At 35.1% G+C, this 23,399-nt stretch overlaps 1 protein-coding gene across 1 annotated transcript in view; it reads right to left on the reverse strand.

Moving 5' to 3' along the window:
* Nucleotides 1-23,399, reverse strand: part of LOC123249356 (solute carrier organic anion transporter family member 1B1-like) — a 114,453-nt gene that overhangs the window by 20,879 nt on the left and 70,175 nt on the right. Inside the window, exons 10-12 of the mRNA XM_044678360.1 lie at nucleotides 12,518-12,713; nucleotides 4,302-4,467; nucleotides 2,112-2,296 (exon numbers count right to left, since the gene is read on the reverse strand). Of these exons, the coding sequence (XP_044534295.1) occupies nucleotides 2,112-2,296; nucleotides 4,302-4,467; nucleotides 12,518-12,713 (547 nt within the window). The remainder of the gene's footprint in view (nucleotides 1-2,111; nucleotides 2,297-4,301; nucleotides 4,468-12,517; nucleotides 12,714-23,399) is intronic.

A 23,399-nucleotide genomic window follows, 5' to 3' on the forward strand; every position in this document is an offset into this window, starting at 1 on the left:
TCTATTGTCAACAACCCTATTCTTCCAATCATCCAAGTTCATAACCTCACTGTTATTCTTGAAACCCATTCTATATATCCATTCAGTTGCCAAACATTGTAATTTCTTTCTTCACAACTTATCTCACACCTCTACTCATACAAAACCTCCTTAATTCAGGTCACCGATATCTCCTCTCTGGAATATCACTTTTGCTTTCAAATTGACTTCCCTGTCTTGATTCTTCCCCAATTCTAATTAATCCCACTCTCAGCTGCTAAAATGATTTTCCAAAAGTGCAGGTTTGATTATGTCACATGGACACAGACATATATATGTAGATATGTATATACAAATAGGCACACACAGAAATATACCTCCTGAGACCTCTTCTCAGTAAATTTTGGTAGCTTTCTATTATTTTTGAGATAGTTTTTTGTCTACCATTTAACATTTTTCTTAAATTGATCCTTTTCTACTTGTCAGGTTTCTTATATTCAGCTCTCCACTATGCCCTTCATGGTGCAGCCATTCTGGCCTATTTGCTGTTTCTCTCCCACAAGATACTATCTTCTGTCTCAGTGACTTTTCACTTGTTCTTCATGCCTGGAATATTCTCCTTTCCAAAGTTTTTCTCAGAGTCATAGTTCTCCTTCCAAACAGTCAAAAAAATTCCTTTAATATTTAGGTCAAGAGTCACCTTCTCCAGGAGGTCTTTCTTGGTCTTCCACTGTTATATTATAAATGCTGTTGTTTAGTCATTTTTCAGTCATATCTGACTTTTTATGACCCCATGGGGGTTTCTTGGCTAACTTACTCGAGTGGTTTATTATTTCCTTCTCTAGCTCATTTGGCAGATGGGGAAACTGAGATAAACAAGGTTAAGTGACTGGCCTAGGGCTGCATAGCTAATAAGTGTCTCAGGCCAGGTTTGAACTCAGGAAGATGAGACTTCCTGACACTGTGTCACCAAGCTCCCCACCCTATATGATTACGTTCCATTAACTTTATATTTATCTAATATGGTTTGGTTTTTATATGTTGACTCTTCCAGTAAGATGTGAAAACCTTCAGGACAGGGACTGTTTTTTGCAATGTCTTTATATCCTCCAGACAATGTTTAGTTTTTGGATCGTAATATATGCTTAATAATTGTTTGTTAAGCGATGGAGGCCTTCATTTAATTTGGTATCAATGTTAACATTCATTTTAAGCAAACAGTGGTATGATTTTGTACTAACTCACAGAATAAGAATCAGAAAGAAAGAACCTTTTTTGGTCTAACTAGAAGGATTCCTTCCACAACGTGTGGTCTTCTAAAGGAAAGGGAAACATACAGTTTTCTAAGGCAGCTAATTATACTTTTGAATGATTTGTTCTGGTTTTAATTGTTTAGAAGGCATGCTTGATATCAAGTTTAAATCTTCCTGTCAGCAGTTATCACTTTTTTCTCTCCAGTTTTGTATCTTGGGGGCTAAGGAGAAGTCTAATCCATCTTCCATGCTATATATGCCTTGAAATACTTGAAGAGTTAATCCTTCTTACTTTCTTTTCTCTGTAGTGCATATTCACAAATGTCCTAGATAAGGGATTTCAAAGAGACTTCCAAAAAGCAACTGGTCCTTTCCTTTCTAATGAAATTTGCTTTAGATTTAGTCAAAGATATTATTTGGTGCTTCACATATGCAGTCCCTTCACAACTCCTTTCTTGATGTATTTATGATGTTAAAACTGGAAGCTTCTGAGAAATCTATACATTTTGGGTCACTTATCTTTCTTGAAAGATGTATCATGATGAGGATATAGTAATCAAAATAGATCAATAATTTAGAAAACAGATTATACCAGCAATTATTGTATCATCAGAGTGTGGACTTTTACCATAATGAAAGACTTCCTTTGTAAAACAAAGAAAAAAATAACTAAGTAAGCCAACAAATAAACAAAAACACCCTACATATCTGCATGAGAAAAAACACCTAGGATTTAACTTTTGGGAAATATTTAATTCTATCAATTCAGCATTTCCTTGTTTAATAAAAATGATATATCTTTTTTATCTGTTTGATTCTTAATAAAAATAGAATTATTTGTGGACTCACATATATAATCATAATTTTTATATCACTTACTTAAAAATCAGCATTACTGAAGCAGGACCTCCTATTCCAAAGGAAAAAGAACTGAAAACTTGCACTACCATGAAATAAATTAAGTTTCTTGAACAATCATCTTTCCTTGGACATTCACCCAAATTAGCTGAGGTGTTTCTGGAGAGGAGATTATTAGCAGCAACACAGCTACAGTTATGAAATGCCTAAAATATTAAAAATACATTATGAAATGTATTTGCAAAGATAATGCAAGATGCAAAACATTTCTTTATATTTAAAAAATAAAGCATTAATCAATTATTGTATACTGGAGAAATCAAAAGTATCTTTTGATAGATATAGTCTTTCATTTGATCATAGTTTTATAGTTTAGAGATAATCTACAAAAAAGAAACCAATCTTTATTTCATAGATAAAGACACTAAAGCTTAGAGGGAAGTGAATTAATAAGGATCAAAAAAGTAATAATTAGTAGGATTGCAATTTGAACTGAGGTTCCCTGACTGTAAATTCAGTTCTCTTTTTAATACTACTGTGCCTTACTAGGAAGGTAAATAGGTTTCCTAGCATCCTTCCTTTATTCTCTATGTTCTAAGCTATTATTGAAAAATGTTTGGAAGAAGTTATTACTTTTTTGCTCATATTAAAAAATGAATTGTTACTATAAAATATCAAAATTGCAAATGAAGCACTAATAGTTGATCATTTGAAACTTTCTATGCCCCTTTTGCTCACAGTTAATAACTCATCTCTATTTAACATCACTGTAACTTATTCATTCTTTAATAATCTATTCAGGCCTACTTTTTGTTACTAGGACTATTCATTTTTAAGTTAAATATGATTTTCATATAGTTATAGGAATTAAATAATAGATTAAATAATGAAGAAGCATTTGTTAAGAATTTATTCATAATGCATTAAACATTGAGTTAGTCCTGGAGATAATTTTTTTAAAGAAGAAATATATATACCCCTTCTACATCATGTGGATTGAGGGTGTGGCACCCATGTGATCTGGAAAATCTGTGAACAATTTTTGTACAAATCCCTTTATACAAGAGAAGCATGAGATTCCTTTAATAATGTGTCTACAATTCTTTGTATACATTTATGAGTTATTGAACTTTTAAAAATATCTTTACATTTCTAGCTTTTTTGTGTCATCTGTTGGCTTTCATGTTATTTTAAGATAAAATATGGTGATATTTTACATTATACATATATTTTATACATTTAATAATTTCTAAATGTCTTCTTTGTTGTCTCCTCGACTTCAGAGTTGATTGTAGCTTTTGCAAAACTACCCCCCAAATCTCATTTAATTTCTTATGCTAACCCATAATATATCAAAACAGATGGGGAAGGTCATGATGTGGTCGAGATACCTTTACTATCTCTGTCTTTAAGGCACTTTTATTCTAAGAGTGGTGTATAACACATATAGGGAAGTCAAGGCATAGGAGGGGTATTTATTTTTGGAAAGTTACAGGGAGCTTGAATGGAACAACGCAGAAATAGATTAATACACTTGTTCCTGGAACTATCATAGTTATGTTTGAGAAGGAGAAGGGGTAGGGGAGGTCACATGCCTGGTAGGTGGGCAACAGATGAGCAAATTGTCAGAGAGTGAAGTGAAGTATGACTGGAGTCATACAGATGTAATGGGCAAAAGAAGCAACCACTAATGAGGACCAGTTGACCCTTGCGCAAGGGTTTGGAGGAGGGATGATTAAAGATTATTTAAACACTTTAGGACACATAATCTGAAGGACAGGAATTGTTTTGCTTTTGTATTTGTATTCCTAGAAACAACTGCAATACCCGGTACATGTTGTTGTTCATTTATGTCTGTCCAACTCTTCATGACCCCATTTGGAGTTTCTTTTGCAGAGATACTGGAGTAGTTTGCTATTTTGTTTTTCATCTCATTTTACATAAGTAGAACTGAGGCAAATAGAGTTAAGTGACTTTTCCCGGATAACACAACTAGTAAGTGTCTGAAGCCTTACAGATCTTCCTGACTTTAGGACTGGCACATTATTCACTGAACCATCTAGATGTCCTGCCTGGTACACAGTGCATGCTTAATAAGTATTTGTTGATTTAATGTTGATTGTGAGAGGTAAGCAAAGCTGTGGAACCAGACTATATTTCAGGGATTTGAAATTATGAAACAGAAGAGAGAATAAGAATCACTACACATACCAAGTCCTTTCCGTGGCCTACTGAAGATTTACATCCAGCCAAACATGGTGATATGTAAGTGAGTCCATTGTCCCCACAGACAGGATCCCATAGATGTGCATCACAATTACAGTCTGAATTGCAGAAAGAGAATGGGGTGTTTTGAGGATGTATCTCTGGCTGACTCCTGCAGTTAAAATGTAGAATTATCAGAGATAAGAGAAAGTCCTTTTCTAAACTGACAAAGAAACTAAGCTGATGAAGATATCATAGATAACATTTAAAATGTTATTTTTCTTCTATATTTTCAAAAAAGTTGAGAATTATCACAAAACTATATATTTTTTAAAAACTGAAAACTCTTACAGAACAAATGTGATTAAGGAGAAAAACAAATGTAAATGGTTATGAATCACTGAAGAGAGGTCATTTTCCTAGAAGGAGAGTAACTAAAAGTCATAAGGCTTAGATATGGGCTTTCATTCTGAGGTTAATTAGATAAAACATCCTGGGTAACATTTCCTTTCACTGGATCTCAATTTCTCTTTTTGTCTAACTCAAATATTCTATTAATATCCTTTGTACAGATGAAATATATTTGCATGTTTACAAACACATATATATATGTAAAATATATTTTTATGACAATATTTTGAATGGATAGTTTTAAAGCTATAAACATATTAAATATCATTAGATATTATAATTATAATAGCATTTGCTTAGTGTTTCAAGGTTTCCAAAGTATTTCACAAATATCACATTTTATCTCCACAATCTGTGGAGATGAGGAGGAGGTAGATACTGTTATTACCATTTTACAGGTTAGAAAACTGAGACAATCAGAGGTTAAGTCATTTTCCTGGGTCAATCAACTCATAAGCATCTCATACTGTATTTAAACTTAAATTTTCCTGATTCCAGTTTCAATCCTCTGTCATTTTCCTGTATCATATGAATCTTGAAAAATCAAGACAGATCAAATGTGTTCAAATTTTCGCAACTAGTTTTATTTGAATTTGCATAAATTAATCATGGTACAGGATCTATCACAATACCATGCCCATTTAATGTAGTCTGAAAATGGTGATGTTCTATTCTTTTTTGAATCATAGAAAAAAAAGGATTCCTTGCTAAGATGACACTTGGCTGTCCTTGCAGTCAGACTATAGGACCAACAGTATTTGCCCAGTAAACATTCATCTGACTTTCAAAAAGCAATAGTTTTCAGAGCAGACATGAAGCCATGGAAAACATTTATACCAGTGATTCCCAAAGTGGACACCACCGCCCCCTGGTGGGTGCTGCAGTGATCCAGGAAGGTGGTGATGGCCACAGGTGCATTTATTTTTCCTATTAATTGCTATTAAAATTAAAAAAAATAATTTCCAGGGGCGCTAAGTAATATTTTTCTGGAAAGGGGGCAGTAGGTCAAAAAAGTTTGGGAACCACTGATTTATACCAATGACATTTAGTCAGTGATTTAGAGCTGGAAGGTGAGAAGACTTACCTGAAATAAATAAATGTTGAAGTAATAAAGTTAGCAGTTGAGATGGTGGGGATTGTAATGAAGTTACTGCTTCATTTTTGTACTGGTTCTTATTCAAGTTCCAGGAAAAACTAACTCAAGTAGTTTGTGTGTTCCCCAGAAATGCTGCTCCTATTTCATGATGCTGCTAAAATCACTACCTAAACTTCAATTTTTTACTCATTAGGCAATTCCCCCCCACCCACCCCCACTGTCTGAATAGTCAAAAGAAACAACATATGATAGAATCTACTTGAGAAGGTCAGAAAACCAAAGTACAACTATTAGGCAAGTAATTTCTGATTTTGCACATGCTTGGTGTGAGAAATCCTGAGCCTCAAAAGGGAGTTGGAAGTGTGTATGTAAACCTCCTTTACTGTAGAAACAAAATTCTTAAGATTTTTCATAAAACATTATGTAGCCTGAGAAAGGAGGCTGAGGTATAAGCTAAGAATGGTTTTATTTTTTGACAGCTTTATAAATTTTAACTTATTTTTTATTAATAGAATTTAGTTCCAGGTATCTCAGCCCTTCTTCCCCTCCCAGTACCACAGAAGATATTATTATCTGGCAAAAAAATATCTATGTATCAATTATGACTTTTGTGTTTCCATTTTTCAGGTCATTCTCTGGAAGTGAACATTCACAAGTTATTTTTCAAATATCTTAAAGCTATATATAATGTTCTTTTGGTTCTACCTATTTCACTCTGTCATCTCATGTACTTCTTTCCAAGTATTTTTTTATATCAATCTACTCATCATTTGTTTTTTTTTTTAATTTTCTCTTATTGATTAAGAAAATTTGTTCATGGTTACATGATTCATATTCTTTCCCTTCCTTCCTCCCACCATCCTCCCATAGTCAACACGCAATTCCACTGTGTTTTACACGTGTCATTGATCAAGACTTATTTCCATATTATTGATATTTGCATTAGAGTGATCATTTAGAGCAGTGGTTCCCAAACTTTTTTGGCCTACTGCTCCCTTTCCAGAAAAAATATTACTTAACCCCCTGGAAATTAATTTTTAAAAAATTTAATAGCAATTAATAGGAAAGATAAATGCATCTGTGGCCATCACCGCCCTCCTGGATCGCTGCAGCACCCACCAGGGGGAGGTAGCGCCCACTTTGGGAATCACTGATTTAGAGTCTGCATCCCCAATCATATCTCCATTGGTCCATGTGGTCAAGTTTTTCTTCTGTGTTTCTGCTCCCATAGTTCTTATTCTAGATGTGGATAGCATTCTTTCTCGTAAGTCCCTCTGAAATGTTTTGGATATTGTGTTGCTGCTAGTGGAGAAGTCCATTACAATTGATTGTGCCACAGTGTATTTGTCTCTGTGTATAAGGTTCTCCTGCTTCTGTTCCTTTCACTCTGCATCAATTCCTAGAGGTCATCCCAGTTCACATGGAATTCCTCCAGTTTGTTATTCCTTTTAGCACAATAGTATTTCATCACCAACAGATACTACAATTTGTTTAGCCCTATTCATCATTTGTTAACAGCATAGTAGTATTTATCAGAATCATGTACCACAATTTGTTTAGCCATTCCCCAATTGATGGACATGCTCTTAACTTCTAGCAATATTATTGTTGGGTCTAAGAGTATACATAGTTTTATAACTCTCTGGGTATAATTCCACTTTGCTCTCCAAAATAGTTGGAGCTGTTCATAGCTCCATCAACAGTGCATTAGTGTATTTGTTTTTCCATATCCCCTCCATCATTTGTCACTTTGCCCTTTTCTCATTTTAGTCAGAGGATATGAGGTGATATTTTTTTGGTATGAGGTGATATCTCAGATTTGTTTGGGTTTGCATTTCTCTAATAAATAGTAATTTGGAACATTTTTTCCATATACCTCTATATGGTTTTGATTTCTTTATCCCAAAACCATCAGTTTATATCTTTTGTCCATTAATTAGTTGGGGAATGACTCTTATTCTTTAAAATTTGACAAAGTTCTCCATATTTTTTAGATAAGAGACCTGTATCTGAGAGAATGTCTCTGAAAAATTTCCCTCAATTTCCTATTTTCCTCCTTGGCAACATTTGTTTTATTTGTGCAACCCTTTTTCAATTTGATATATTTAAAAATTATCCATTTTACATCTCACATATTTTTCAGAACACAATGCAATAAGAATTATACTCAATAAAGGGCAGCAGAAAGCAAGACTAAGAATTAAAAAGAAACTAAATAAATTCATCCTAAAGAATGAATAGAACAAAGCACAAATCATGGAAACAATCAACAATTTCATTAAAGAAAATGATAGTGAGGCAACAACATATAAAAATTTATGTGATGCATCCAAGTGGAATTTAGAGGGAAATTCACATCTCTAAATGCTTATGTCAATAAAATAGAGAAAGAACAAATCAATGACTTGGGTATGCAACTAAAATACTAGTAAAAGAAAGAAATTAAAAATTCCCAATTAAACACCAAGTTGGAAATTCTAAATATCAGGGGAGAGATGAATAATATTGAAAGGAAGATCACCATTGAACTAATATGTATGACAAGGAGTTGTTTGTGAAAAAATAAATAAAAATAGATAAACCACTGGTTGACTTGATTTTAAAAAAAAGAAAGAAAACCATATTACCAGTAACAAAAATGAAAAAGGCAAAATCATAACCAATGAAGAAATTAAAGCAACTACTAGAATCTATTTTGCACAACTATATGCCAACAAACCTGACAATCTAAGTGAAATAAACGCTTACAAAATATAAACTACCCAGATTAAAAAAATAGGAAATAAGATTCTTTAACAAACTCATCACAAGAAAAAATGAACAAACCATCAAAGAATTCCCTAAGAAAAAGCCCCCAGGGCCAAATGGATTCACGAGTAAATTCTGCCAAACATTCAAAGAACAACTAACTCTAATACTACATAGAAAAATAAGGGAAGAGGAAATCCTTCCAAACTCTTTATGACACAAATATTGAATTGATACCTAAACCAGGAAGAGATAAAGCAGAATCTAATCTCCCTGATGAACATTGATGCAAACATTTTAAATAAAATGCTAGCAAGGAGATTAAAACATTATGTCACAAAAACCATACCCTATGATCAGGGGGATTTTATACCAGGACTGCAAGGATGGTTCAATATTAGGAAAACTAACAGTATAATTGACCATATCATTAACACAACCAGCAGAAACCACATGGTTATTTCAATAGATGCATAAAAACCATTTGACAAAATACAACACCCATTCCTTACGTTTAAAAAACCGAACACATAAGAAAACATTGGAATAGATGGAATCTTCCTCAAAGTGATAAATGGCATATGTATAAAATCCTCAACAAGAATTATCTGTAATGGGGATAAACATCCCTTCCTCAAAAGATCAAGTATAAAGCAAGGATACCCATTTTCACCATTGTTACTTAATATTGTACTAGAAATGCTTACTCTAGCAATAAGACCATAAAAAGAAATGAAAGGAATTTTAGTAGGTAATGAAGAAACAAAGTCATTATTCTTTGCAGATGATATGATGGTATACCTAGAGAATCCAACAAAAAACTAACAGAAATAATTAAAAACTTCAGCAGTCACAATACACAAAATAAACCCACCTAAATAGCCAGCATTTCTACTTAAGACCAACAAAATCTGACAGGAAGAGATAGAATAGAAAATTCCATTCAAAATAATTCTAGACATTATAAAACAATAGGGGATATACCTACTGAAACAAACCCAGCAAGTAATGAACACAATTATAAAACACTTTTCACATAAAGTCAAATCTAACCAATTGGAAAAACATTAATTACTGATATATAGGCTGAGTCAACATAGTGAAAATGACAATGCTACTTAATTTAGTTTACCTATTCAGTGCCATATCAAACTAAATGTTAAAAAAAAAATTAAAAAAAAAACTAGAAAAAATGACAAGAAGGACAAAAAACCCAAAAATATCAAGTGAATTAAAAGAAATCTGCGTATGCCAGATCTCAAACTACATTATAAAGCAGTAATCATCAAAAGAATCTGGTATTGGCTAAGCAATAAAATGATGGATCAATGGAACAGATTAGGAATCAACATATGGCAGTTAACGCCCATAGCAACTTCATGTTCAATTAACCCAAAGATCCAAGTTTTGAGGGAAAGAACTCACTATTTTACAAAAGCTGCTGGGAAAACTAGAAAGTAGTATGGGAGAGACTAGGCATGGACTTATATATCATACCATACATCAGGATGATGGGTGACACCATAAACAAGTTAGGAGAACGTGGAAAAATTTATCTGTAAGACTTGTAAGTGAAGAATTTATGACCAAATGAATCATAGAGAACACATGAAAAATGAAATAGATAATTTTGATTACATTAAACGAAAAGTTTTTTTGTGCAAGCAAAAGCAATGCAACCTCAATGAGAAGGGAAACAACAAGTTTGGGGGAAATGTATTGCAAGGGTTTCTGTCAGAAGTCTCATTTCTTAAATATATAGAGAACTGGTTCAAATTTATAAGAATACAAATAATTCCCCTATCAAAGGATATGAATAGGTAGTTCTCAGAGTAAGAAATTAAAACTATCCATAGATGTATGCCAAAGTCCTCCATATCACAATTGATTAGAAAAATGCAAATTAAATCAATTCTGAGATACCACCCACACCTACCAGATTGGCTAACATGACCAAAAAGGAAAATAATAAATGTTAGAGGGGATGTGGGAAAATTGAGACACTAATGCACAGTTGTTGGAACTGTGAACTGATGAAATCATTCTAGAGAGCAATATGGAACCAGGCTCTGACCCAGTATTATCACTACTGGTTCTACATGCCAAAGAGTTCAGAGGTAAGTGAAAAGGGATGATCTATATCAAAATATTTTTAGCAAGTTTTTTTGTGATGCTGAAAAATTAGAACCTGAGGAGTGTCCATCAATTGGGGAATGGAGGAACTAGTTATGGCAAATAATTGTAATGTAATACTATTGTGGCATAAGGAATGATGAACAGGATTCAGAAAAACCTGGAATTATATGAACTGATGCAAAGTGATGGGAGCAGAACCAGGAGAATGAAGTATATACCACAATTGAAATATTATAAGATTTTCAATCGTGAAGGACTAAATCATTATCAGCAAAGCAAGTCTCTTAACATAATCACAAGGGATTCATTATGAAAATTCTATCCATAGCCACAGAAAGAACTGTTGGAATTTGGATGTATATCAAAGCATACTATCTTCCACTATATTTTCTTTTTGAGATTTCTATTGTATGTGTGATGTGTGTCTTCTATCATGACATGAGAAATATGGAAATATGTATTACATGAAAGTTTAGATATAACCTATATAAAACTATTTGCCACCTCAAGGAAGGAGTGAGGAATGATAGGGAGAAAATACAAATTTTAAAATGTCAACAAATATGTGTCAAAATTGTTTCTACATGTAACTGAAAAAAGAAAAATATTGGGAAAAATAACAAAATGGACTAATAGTGTGATCGTGGAATCTTCTTTTGAAGACTTTAAAAAATCATGGTTGGGGAGTTGCTGGGGGGCTCAGTGGATTTAGAGCCAGGCCTAGAGTCGGGGGGTCCTAGGTTCAAATCTGACCTCAGACACTTCTCAGCTGTGTGACCCTGGGCAAGTCCCTTGACCCCCATTGCCTGCCCTTACCACTCTTCTGCCTTGGAGCCAATACACAGTATTGACTCCAAGATGGAAGGTAAGGGTTTTAAAAATTTTTTTTAAAAATCATGGTGATCCATATGAGTACATTGGGTGCTTGAAAGATTTATACCATGAAAATCTTTCCCAAGGTCCATATATTTCTATGCTTCAATATGTAAATAGTATGTCTTTTTAAAATTCTTCTTTATTTAAAATGTTTTAGGTAAGCATAAAACCTGTCCCATGACTCCTATATATTTTATGATGGAAATAAATTGATTAATTTTGACTATGTAGTACAAAATATGCTTTTATTTCATAGTATATACTTAATAAAAACTATCATATTATATAACATTTATCTAGTGCTTAATATGTGCCAAGCTCTTTGCTAATGCTTTTACAAATATCACTTTATTTGATTCTCACAACAATGCTGGGAGGCAGATGCTATTAGTGTAATGATTTAAAGTTGAAGAAACTGAGGTAAAAAGAGATTAGGTGATTTGCCCAAGGTTACACAGCTAGTAAGTGTCTCAAATAGGATTTGAACTCAGGTCTTCCTGACTCAGGGTCCAGTGTTCTATCCACGGCACCACCCAACTCCCTCTTTATTTAATATTTTATTCTGGAATTGATAAGCTATGTTATACAATACCATATTAATTATATATCTTATATATAAATATACTATATATAAAACTATATAACAGCTATAAGCTATATTATTCATCTATCATAATGTATTATATTAATGATTGATGACATAAGTATATGCTATTAACATAAAATTGTCACACATCATAATACATGTTATACAGCTATATAATTTGTTGTTATGAATATAATATATGACATGTTATAGATTATGATACAGGGCATAACATAGTATATCATTTAAAACTATACATTATGCATATATATGTAATTGAACAATAGTTTTTCTTATGCAATTAAAATTGATCAAAAATATATCATTATATATTCATTTTGTTGTATGTGACAAATAATAGCTACATACCCATTATAAGTTGCTGTTAAGCCAGCTACAGGTCTTCTTTCACAGGTGAATGATAAAAGTAAAATGTTAAGAATAAAAGTTATCATCTGAGAAAAGATGAATATTTTGGTACCTCCAAGGATGCTTAATTTGAATTTTTTAGAAATGTATCCTCCTAATAAAATTGAAATAGCAACTACAGGCATCGTTGTTATTCCTGGAAAGAAGAGAAGAAGGGAAAATGAGAGTATATAATCATAGCTCCTTAGCATGTGTTGGACAATACAGGCATTTTCTGATTTAAGCCTTCAACTCATTAATGCATTTTCACATTTTCTGAAAAGCTAGTTGATACTTCAAGTTGATTAATCACTCAACATAGAAAAGGAACCCATCTATTCAAATTTGATAATAAACAGGCATGGGTCATATCTGCCCAACTGACAGGAAAAGATGCTTTCACCCCTCCAAGAGACGCCATAGTCCCTATTCATTTCTCTTTAACTCAATGCTCTCTACCTTAAAACATGAGCCCAATCTAATATTATTTCTTAGTCAAAACATAAAGTTTGAGTTCATGCTAGTCAGTAAGTCAGCATACATTTCATTAAGCATTTGCTATATGTAAGGCAATATGGTTAAGTGCTAGGAATAAAAATATATGCAGAAAGAAAAGCTGACTGCTCTCAAGGAACTTGCGTTTCAGTGGAAGGCATCAAAATGTAATAGGAATCTGAAATATAGTATATATTTTGAAAGTCATAAAGGCGTCTAGCACAGATTACGTGAATAGTCACATACCATGATGTTAAGGTCCATAACTGTTTTGTACTCTGTGGTCTCAAAAACAAATAATAAATTGATTAATCATCAAATATTTTTAAGCATTTACTATGAGCTGTCCCTGTATTACCAATTGATATGCAAAGGAAAAAAAAGAAAGTAACCCAGTCCTCAAGGAGATTATAGTCTAGTGAAGGAAACAATATGTATATATGTACATATGTATATGTATGTATATGTATATATATGTGTGTATATATATATGTATATATATATATATGAAAGTGCTTCAGAAATAAATGCAAAATAGACATAAAATTTTATGAGGAGGGTGTTAGTAAATAGGAGATGGGAAAAGACAAAATGTGACTGTTGAGCTGGGGCTTCTGGTTTGCTGGCTCATGCAATTTTGAAGCAAAAGATATTGGTGATGAAGAGAATGTTGGGAAGATGGTTATACCATCAGCTTTATCGTAACAATTAAACCCTCCTTTACTACACTGAAGAGGTTGGGTGCCGCTAGATGATATTTGAATTTATTTTAACACTGATTTAGCAGGAATATTAAAGCCTATTAATATCCCAAAATTTAAATTAATGTAATGAATACGATGGAGCTTCTAAGTTGCAGCAAACCAATTATCAGTAAAAAAATTATATGCTTCAAATGTCTTAATATCCAAATTCATTAAGAAAATGTTTTCTGAACTTCAGAAAGACAAAGACATTTACACAATAGTGACAGAAGATTCCAATATCCTTCTATTAGTTTTCAATAAATCTAACAATGATAAACAAGAGGGAAAATATGGAGCTGAACATTTCTGAAGAAAAGACTTATGGTATCCTTTAAATGAGATAAAAAAGAATATATATTATAAAAATTGACCCTATACTAGGGTTCAGAGTTATTGGAAACAATGTAAAAAGGTAGAAATAATCAATACATCCTTTACAGAGAATAAAGCAATAAGAATAGAAATTGCATTAGAAATCATGATAAGGTAATGAATAAGATAAAAACTAAAATGGAGAATTAACAAAGAAATCTTGAATAGCATGTAGGTCAAAGAACAAATTTATAGAAACATTTAATAACTATTTGAAAGAAAATTATACTGATGAAATAATATGCTAAATATCTGGAAGTCAGCTAATGCAATACATATTGGGGAACCCAAATCCTTATATTCATAAATTGACAAAGTTGAAAAAAGAGAATATTAATTAACTGAATATGAATTTAAAGACAGGAAATTAGCAAACAAAATAAGTGCAAAGGATGAGATAATAAAAATTAGAGGAGAATTCAATGAATTGTGAAGGAAAAAGAACTTACTAATATGATAAAGAAAACCAAAAGCTAGTTCTTTAAAAAAGACTAGTAAAATTGAAAAACATTTAGCTAATCTGATAAAAAAAGAAAAAATCAAATTAATAAATTAGCCTGTGAATAAGATACAACTATAGCAAAACCAGAAGAAAATAAAAAGAATGATCAAAGCATATTATGCACAGGTATGTGCTAACGAAATTTAGAACACAAAAGAAATAAAGGAATAACTTCAAAAAATATAAAATGCAAAACTATCGAAAGGCCAGATAGAGACTTTTAATTACACCACAACAGAAAAGAAAATAGATCTAGTCTAAAGGAACTATGAAAGATAAAAAAAAAACTCCTGCAACTACCTGATCAAAGGAGAATTCTACCAAACTTTGAAGGAACAGTTTATACTTATACTTCAAAAATGATTCTTAAAAATTGAGAAAGAAACCTACTAAAATTTTTTATGAAAGATGTAAAATCCTAAAACCTAAACCAGAGAAAGATAAAACACAGAAAGAAAATATAATTAATAATCTTTGACTGTGGAGCAGCTAGATATCATAAAAGAAAGTGTGCCAGGTCTGGAGTCAGGAGGATCTGGGGTTTAAATCTGACCTCAGAGACTTTCTAGCTCAGTGACCCTGGGCAAGCCACTTAACCCCGATTGCATAGCCTTTGCCACTCTTCTGTCTTATAACTGATACTAGGTAGAAGATAAGAGTTTTAAAACAATAATCATTGACTCAAAAATTGTAAGCAAAATCCTATCAAACAAGTTACAGCAATTTATCCAAGAAATCATTCATTATCATCTAATGGATTTTATACCAGTTTTATGTAAGGATGCTTCAACATTAGAAAAGCAGTCAATATAATTAATCACATTAAAAACCAATACATCCCAAGCCACATGATCATCTCAACAGATAAAGAAAAAAAAACCTTGACAAAGGACATCATTTGCTTATGCCAAAGAACCTTGGCATTTTTAGCACTCCCCCCCCAACACACACACACTTGATTTGACCCACACATGGGGGGGTAGTATGAATAATGAACTAGTAAAGGAGATTGAGAAACAGTTAGAAAGGATAGAGGAGAACTGAGAGGGAGAGAGAGACAGACAGTCAGATGTGGGAAGCCAATAAGAGAATAGATAAAAATCTGAGACTTCTCTTTTGACCCCTTTTGTGGTCCTTGTGATTTCTTGTTGAAATGTATTGTGACTTTATTGAAAAGCTTTATGTTCCTATCAAACCTGAATTTAAAGGGTTAACACTTTTAACACAGCAAGGAATGCTGCTGCCTGTTATAGCCAAGGCCAAGATACTCCCCAACTTGGCTTTCTGATAAGAACCTAGTCAAAATTCAGCCTTGGCCTTGGTCTATTCTGAAGCCATTGTTTTGTGTTGTAACTTCTGCGTATCTGCAAAGTTTCGGGGGGGGGGGGTTCTTTTGTGTGAAATGAGTCTTGAAACATATATAATAAATTCCATGCTCCTGGAGCCAGAGCTGGAAGCATGAAGTAAAAGACATTTCCCTTGTCCTGTCCTTATTTCCTTATCAACTAAACTGTCATCAGATTATCAGAGATGATAAAGAGATCTCCACAATCAGACAGTCAGACAGACAGACACAGAGACACCAAGACAGAGACAGAGAGAGACAGAGAAGAAAGAGAAGAGAAGAGAACAGGAGAGAAGAGAACAGGAGAGAAGAGAACAGAAGAGAAGAGAACATAAGAGAAGAGAACAGAAGAGAGAGAGGAGGGAGAGAAACAGTGTAAACAAGATAGAACATTAACCAAGAGTTGAGAGTTGAATGTGGTCAGTAGTGCCATCTGCTACTTGGAAATCAAAGAGAATGAGGACTGATACAAGGCAACTAGATTTGGCTAGAAAGAGATCATTAATAAATTTGGAGAGGAAATTTTTATAATTTTGTAATGAGATCAAAAGCCAGATTGCAAAGGTTTAAGAAACAAGTAAGAGAAGAAGACAAGGATTCAAGTATAGACAGTTGGTTCTTTTTGGAATTTGGGTATGAAAGGATTAAAATTGAAAGACAGTAGCTCCAGCAGATGGGAGAAGCTAATGAGAACTTTATTAAGATATGGGAGTCTCAGATATGTCAGTAAACTCTAGGAAAGAAACTAGTAGATAGGAAATGTTGACAACTGAAAGAGGATGATTATGGGGGTAGTTTGAGCTATACGCTAAAGAAGATATAGAGATGAGATCATTTCATAGTTCATTAGTTCATTAAGTCAACATTTGTTGTTAAACATTTGTTATGTGGAAGAACTATGCGCAGACTAGGAAATACAACATTTAGATACAACTGAATCCATGACCTCATAAAGCTTAGAGTATACTATGGGAAAGCTTCTGTTAATATAGAGAGCCATAATATACAATATTATGTAAATGAATGAGAGATATGATAAAGTAATAAAGTACAAATTGAAAGGTCATTATAGAACAATGAAATAAAAGCTTCTTGCAGGAGGTAGCATTTGAGTTGGACTTTAAAAGATCAATAGCAATTCTAACAAATATTTAAAGAACAGTTACTTCCAAGATTACGTAAGCTTTAAAAAAATAGGCAAAAAGAAGTCCTACCAAGTTCCTTTTATGAAAAAAATATGGTGCTGTTACCTAAAGCACGGAGACCAAAAACAGAAAGTAAACTCTAGACCAATTTGTGTGATGAATATTGTTGCAAAAATTTTAAATAAAATGTAAGGAAAGAGATTATAGCATCCTTTATATCACAAAATATCACACATTATGACCTGGTGTAATTTGTACCAGGAATACAAAGCAGGTTCGATAATAGTGAGGGAAATAAAAAGTGAATTAAGTGTGTTTTTCTCAAGGTAAAATATCCATCTTCCTCCCCACCATGCTCACCACCCCCATTCAGAAAGTAATGAATAAACAAGTCTATTTTTAATTTCAAAGATTTTTTTGTTATTTTAGGACCATTGAAGACTCCTTATCTCACTTCAAGGTCTCCTTTATGGCTCAAGAAACAAGGGAAACAGTTAGGCTATCCTAACCTTACCCCTCCCAAGTAGGGGCTTGTGTTGAGCTCATGCTATGTATCTTGCTGTTTTTTGATTGCGGTAGAATTCACGACTATATTGTAAATCCTGCCCCCAGACAATGGAGTTGTACAGAGGATGGAGGAGGCCTTACATCAGGAACCTATATAATGTTTGTTTCTGCACCCATGTACTACATTTGCCACATTGGGACATGTAAGAAGTGGGGGTTAGAGATAGTTGAGGTGTGGTTTGGTAACCCCTTGGTCAAAGTAAAGGGCCAATTCTCCACAGCCACCCCTCCTTACTAGGGAGACAACTTGGGGATTCTTGACAGTTGGGGTTCTCCAATATGGTTGTGCCAGGTTCAGAAGGTTAGAGGGAGATGTTCTCTACTGAAGGAAATTAGTGGGAACCCCATAAGTTGTTCGTGCTGAGCTGCACCCACACAAGCTTCTCCAATCCCCAAAGCTAGATCTGATTTAAAATGGAGAACTGCTTTCCTTCCTCCCTCAACTCATAAGTTCTGTCTCCCTCCCAACTCCACTACACAGCTCTGACTGTAACAAAACTAAAAGGGATTTATTTCAGGAACAACTAATGAGGATTAAATGATGAGGGTGTCAGGGAAAAGGGGCACAGGGGGTCCCTAAATTACCCTCCCAAATAAATGCTTTTAAGAATATAATTATAGTTAACTATAGAGGAAGTATGGTAAGGTAAATGTTCAAGGCAAATTTGTGGGCCCGCAGGGGCTGGCTCCCCCACTGAAGTCCAGACCCCCTGGCCAAACTATAGAACTTTGTTAATATGTCTTCCAAGATGGTCAGGAACTAATTGAGAATCAATTTGAAAGGTTTTAATTGCTGAAGGTCTTTGGAAACTCTTCAGATTTGCTTTTGAAGGTACTACAGCCTCCTTCAAAATTCAACCTCCCTCCTTGCCACCTCTCCAAAGCTAGAGAGAGAAAATCCATTGGTTCCTTCCCACAAATCTTTGCACTAAGGCCAACTGTCATTATTTCCCTCCTCAAAGTTCCATCAGTGATTCCTGGTTAAGATGGCAGCAGAGTTAAAAGCAGCTGCTTAACCTCTCCTAACCAAAACATATAGGATTCCTCAAGGAGACATAAAAACAAATCCAGAGGAACAAAGGGACTCCACAACAGGGCGCAGCATTGAAGGTGTGTGGAATTGGGGGCATTTACATGTTACAAGGGGGTGAAACAGCTCTCACTAAAAAGCAAGCTGAGCAACCCCCTCCCCCACCCCACACCACCTATAGTGCCAAAGCCAGCGCACAAGAGCTAGAGCAGGCTTGCGGTACCTATTAAGTCCTTGGCAGCTACCTGGAGTCACAAGGGCCTGTTCATGAGAGCAGCAAGACTTAAGACCCCAAGAGGCTAAAGAACACACGGACTTTGAACACAGACCCTGAGCGCAGGTGCAAGCTCAGGCTCTTCCGTCCATGGATCCTGAGCACAGGAGAGGACTCAGATCCTGAGCCCAGGAGCAGACTCAGATCCTGAGCACAAAAGTGGACCTTGAGTCAAGACCCAGTGCAAAGGGGTGCACGACTGTGGAAACAGCACCCTGAAACTGTTAAAGGAGCCTCGGACAGAGAAAAAAGCAAGGGGACCACCAGGAGGCTCCCTGAGAACAACTAGATCTGAGACTTCAGGAGCCTAGAGAGCGCAAACAGACCCTGGGTGTGAGGATAAACCTGAGAGGGAACAGGGCTAACAATGGCAAGTCACAGACAAGGACCCCCAAAAAGAAAGATCATCAAGAAGAAATCTGTAACACTAGTCAACATTTACACAGAGAAAATCCAGACAACAGAACAAATAGCAGAGGAGAACAATCAAGTAATCACATCCAAACCTTCCCCACAAAATGAAAACTGGTCACAAGCTATTGAAGAGTTCAAATCTGAGATGATGAGAAAGATGTAAGAAATCTGGCAAGAAAATAACAGTTTAAAAGGCAAAATTTCACAATTGGAAAGTGATGCAAGTCATTTGAAGACCAGAAATGACCAGATTGAAAAGGAAAACCAAAAGATAATAGCTGAAAACCAAAAGATTATAACTGAAAACCAGTCCCTAAAGGCTAGAATTGAGCAATTAGAACCTAATGATCTCTCAAGACAGCAAGAACAAATATAACAAAGTCAAAAGACTGATAAAATAGAAGGAAACATGAAATATCTCAATGAGAAATTGACAGATCAAGAAAACAGGGCTAGAAGAGACAATTTGGAGAATCATTGGTCTTCCTGAAAAAGCAGAAACTAATAGAAATTTGGACTCCACACTAAAAGAAATTATTCAGCAAAATTGACCTGAAGTTCTACAACAAGAGGGCAATATAGACATTGAAAGGATCCATAGATCACCCTCTACACTAGACCCAGAAAGGACAACCCCCAGGAATATAATAGCCAAATTCAAGAGCTTCCAAGTAAAAGAAAAATCTTACAAGAAGCCAGAAAGACACAATTCAAATATCAAGGAACACCAATCAGGATCACACAGGATCTGGCAGCCTCCACACTAAAAGACTGCAAAGCTTGGAATATGATATTCAGAAAAGCAAGAGAACTAGGTCTACAACCAAGGATCACCTAAACATCAAAACTAACTATATAGGGGGCAGCTGGGTAGCTCAGTGGAATGAGAGCCAGGCCTAGAGACGGGAGGTCCTAGGTTCAAGTCTGGCCTCAGCCACTTCCTAGCTGTGTGACCCTGGGCAAGTCACTTGACCCCCATTGCCTAAAAAAAAACACCAAAAAAACAAACAAACAAACAAAAAAAATAACTATATACTTCCAGGGGAAAGTTTGAGCATTCAGCAAGATAGAAGATTTCCAAGTATTTGCACAGAAAGACCAGGGCTAAATGGAAAGTTTGATATCCAACCACAAAAATTGAGAGAAACATAAAAAGGTAAATAAGAAACAGAGAGGAAAGAAAGAAAACTCATTTTTTTTTAGATTTGCCTCTTTAAGGGCTTCAATAAGATCTAAATATTTGTATTCCTATGTGGATAAATGTTATGTATAATTCTCTGTAGTGAACTTTATTCACTATTATAGTATTCACTATTATAGTAATGAGAAGAATTATACATAAGGAGGGTTTGGAATACTAAATGGTCTAAGATGATACAGGGATTCGGAAAGAGGAGGTTGAATAGTAGAGGACACAAAAAGAAACTTGAATGAATAAGAAAAAATAGCATAATCTATTACACACAAAGAGGGCATGGGAAGGGGAAGGGATGAATACTATTATAAAAAGTAGAGGAAGAGAGCATTAAGAGGCAATATTTAAACCTTACCCTCAGTGGTATTAACCCTGAGAGGGAAGAGTAGCTATATCCATTGGGATATAGAACTCTATCTAACCCTACTGAAAAAGTCATAAGGGATAAACCAAGGGGATCAGGGGAGTGGGGAGGTCAAAAAAGGGAGGGGAGAAGAAGGGGGATGGAATTCATTAGGCCTTAAAAATAAAAAAGAGGGGAATAACAAGGGAGGGAGTAGAAAGGGAAGTAAATCAAGGGAGGGGACAAGGGTTACTGGCTTAAAGCAAACCACTGGTTTAAAAGGAAATAGTGTAAGAAGAAGGAGTAGAACTAGGAGAGGATACCAAAATGTTGGGGAATTCACAACTGATAATTATAACTCTGAATATGAATGGGATGAACTCTCACATAAAATGGAAACAAATAGCAGAGTGGATTAGAAACTGAAATCCTACCATATATTGTCTACAAAAAACATCATATGAGGCGGGTGGACATACACAGGTTTAAGGTCAAGGGCTTGAGCAAAATCTTTTGGTCTTGGAGTTCCGGGTTAAGATGGCGGCAGAGTAAGAAGCAGCTCTTAACCTCTCCTGACCGAAACACACAAAATTCCTCAAGGGGACATAAAAACAAGTCCAGACGAACAGAGGAACCCCACAACAGGGCACAGCGTGGAAGGTACGTGGAATCGAGACATTTCCAGGCTATAAAGGGGTGAAACAGCCCTCACTAAATCGCGGGCTGAGCAACCACCCCACCCCCACCCCCTCCACACACAACATCTATAGTGCCGAAGCCAGCTAAAAAGAAATAGAGCAAGTTTGGGGCACCCATCGAGTCATTGGCAGCTCCGGGGCCTGTTCCTGAGAGCAGCAAGATTTAGGACTTCAGTAAGCCAAAGAACGCACGCGAAATCTGAGCGAGAGAGTGGACACTGGGTGCAGAGCGCGGGCTGAGAGCACAGGCACTGGCAGAGGCGTGGGTGGAGGCAGACACAGCCAGGAACTAAAGCTCTGAAAACCTGAGTGGGGAACCAGTGCAGACGGGTATACGACTGTGGAAGCAGCGCCCTGAGACTTGTAAAGGAACCTCCTGCAGAGGATCAAGCAAGGGGGTCCACCAGGGGGCTTGACCTTGGAAAAAACCAGAACTCAGATCTCAGGAGCCAATAGACCGCGGGCAGACACTGAGCGCGAGGATAAACCTGAGAAGCTGCTGGGGTAATGATGGCTACCCAGTCTCAGGATGCTCAGAAGAGAAAGAATAACAACAAGAAAAAGAAGTCTTTAACACTCGACAACTTTTACACAGAGAAAATCCAGATAACCGAGCAAACAGAGGAGGAGAACAAACAAGCATCCGGACCCTCCTCAAATAAAGAAAACTCCTGACAAGCTATGGAAGAGTTCAAAACTGAGATTTTGAGGAAAATGGAAGAGATCTGGCAAGAAAATAACTGTTTAAAAGGTAGAATCTTGCAATTGAACACCAGAAATGGCCAGATTGAAAAGGAATACCAGAAGATTATGGCCGAAAACCAGAAGATTATGGCCAAAAACCGAAAGATTATAGCCGAAAATCAATCCCTAAAGGCTAGAATTGAGCAAGTAGAAGCTAATGATCTCTCAAGACAACAAGAACAAATAAAACAAAGTCAAAAGACTGAAAAAATAGAAGGAAACATAAAATATCTCAATGAGAGAGTGACAGACCAAGAAAACTGGTCTAGAAGAGACAATTTGAGAATTATTGGTCTTCCAGAAAAACCAGAAATTAATAGAAACCTGGACGCTGTACTAAAAGAAATTATTCAGCAAAATTGCCCTGAAGTACTACAACAAGAGGGCAATATAGACATCGAAAGGACTCATAGAACACCCACTACATTCAATCCAGAGAAAAAAACGGGTAGAAATATTATTGCCAAATTCAAAAGCTTTCAAGCAAAAGAAAAAATCTTACAAGAAGCCAGAAAGAGACAATTCAAATATCAAGGAGCACCAATCAGGATCACACAGGATCTGGCAGCCTCCACGCTAAAAGACTGTAAGGCTTGGAATACAATATTCAGAAAGGCAAGAGAGCTGGGCCTGCAACCACGGATCAACTACCCATCAAAATTGACTATATATTTCCAGGGGAAAGTATGGGCATTCAACAAAATTGAAGAATTCCAGGTATTTGCACAGAAAAGACCAGGGCTAAATGGAAAGTTTGATATCGAACCACAAAAACCGAGAGAAACCTGAAAAGGTAAATAAGATACAGAGGGGAAAGAAAGAAAACTTATAATTTTTAAATTTGCCTTTTTAAGGGCCTCAATGAGATCTAATTATATGTATTCCTATGTAGAGAAATGTTACGTATAATTCTCTGTAGTGAACTCTATTCACTATTATAATATTCACTATTATAGTAATCAGAAGAATAATT

This window comes from Gracilinanus agilis, chromosome 5 (genome assembly GCF_016433145.1).
Source record: "Gracilinanus agilis isolate LMUSP501 chromosome 5, AgileGrace, whole genome shotgun sequence".
NCBI lineage: Eukaryota > Metazoa > Chordata > Mammalia > Didelphimorphia > Didelphidae > Gracilinanus > Gracilinanus agilis.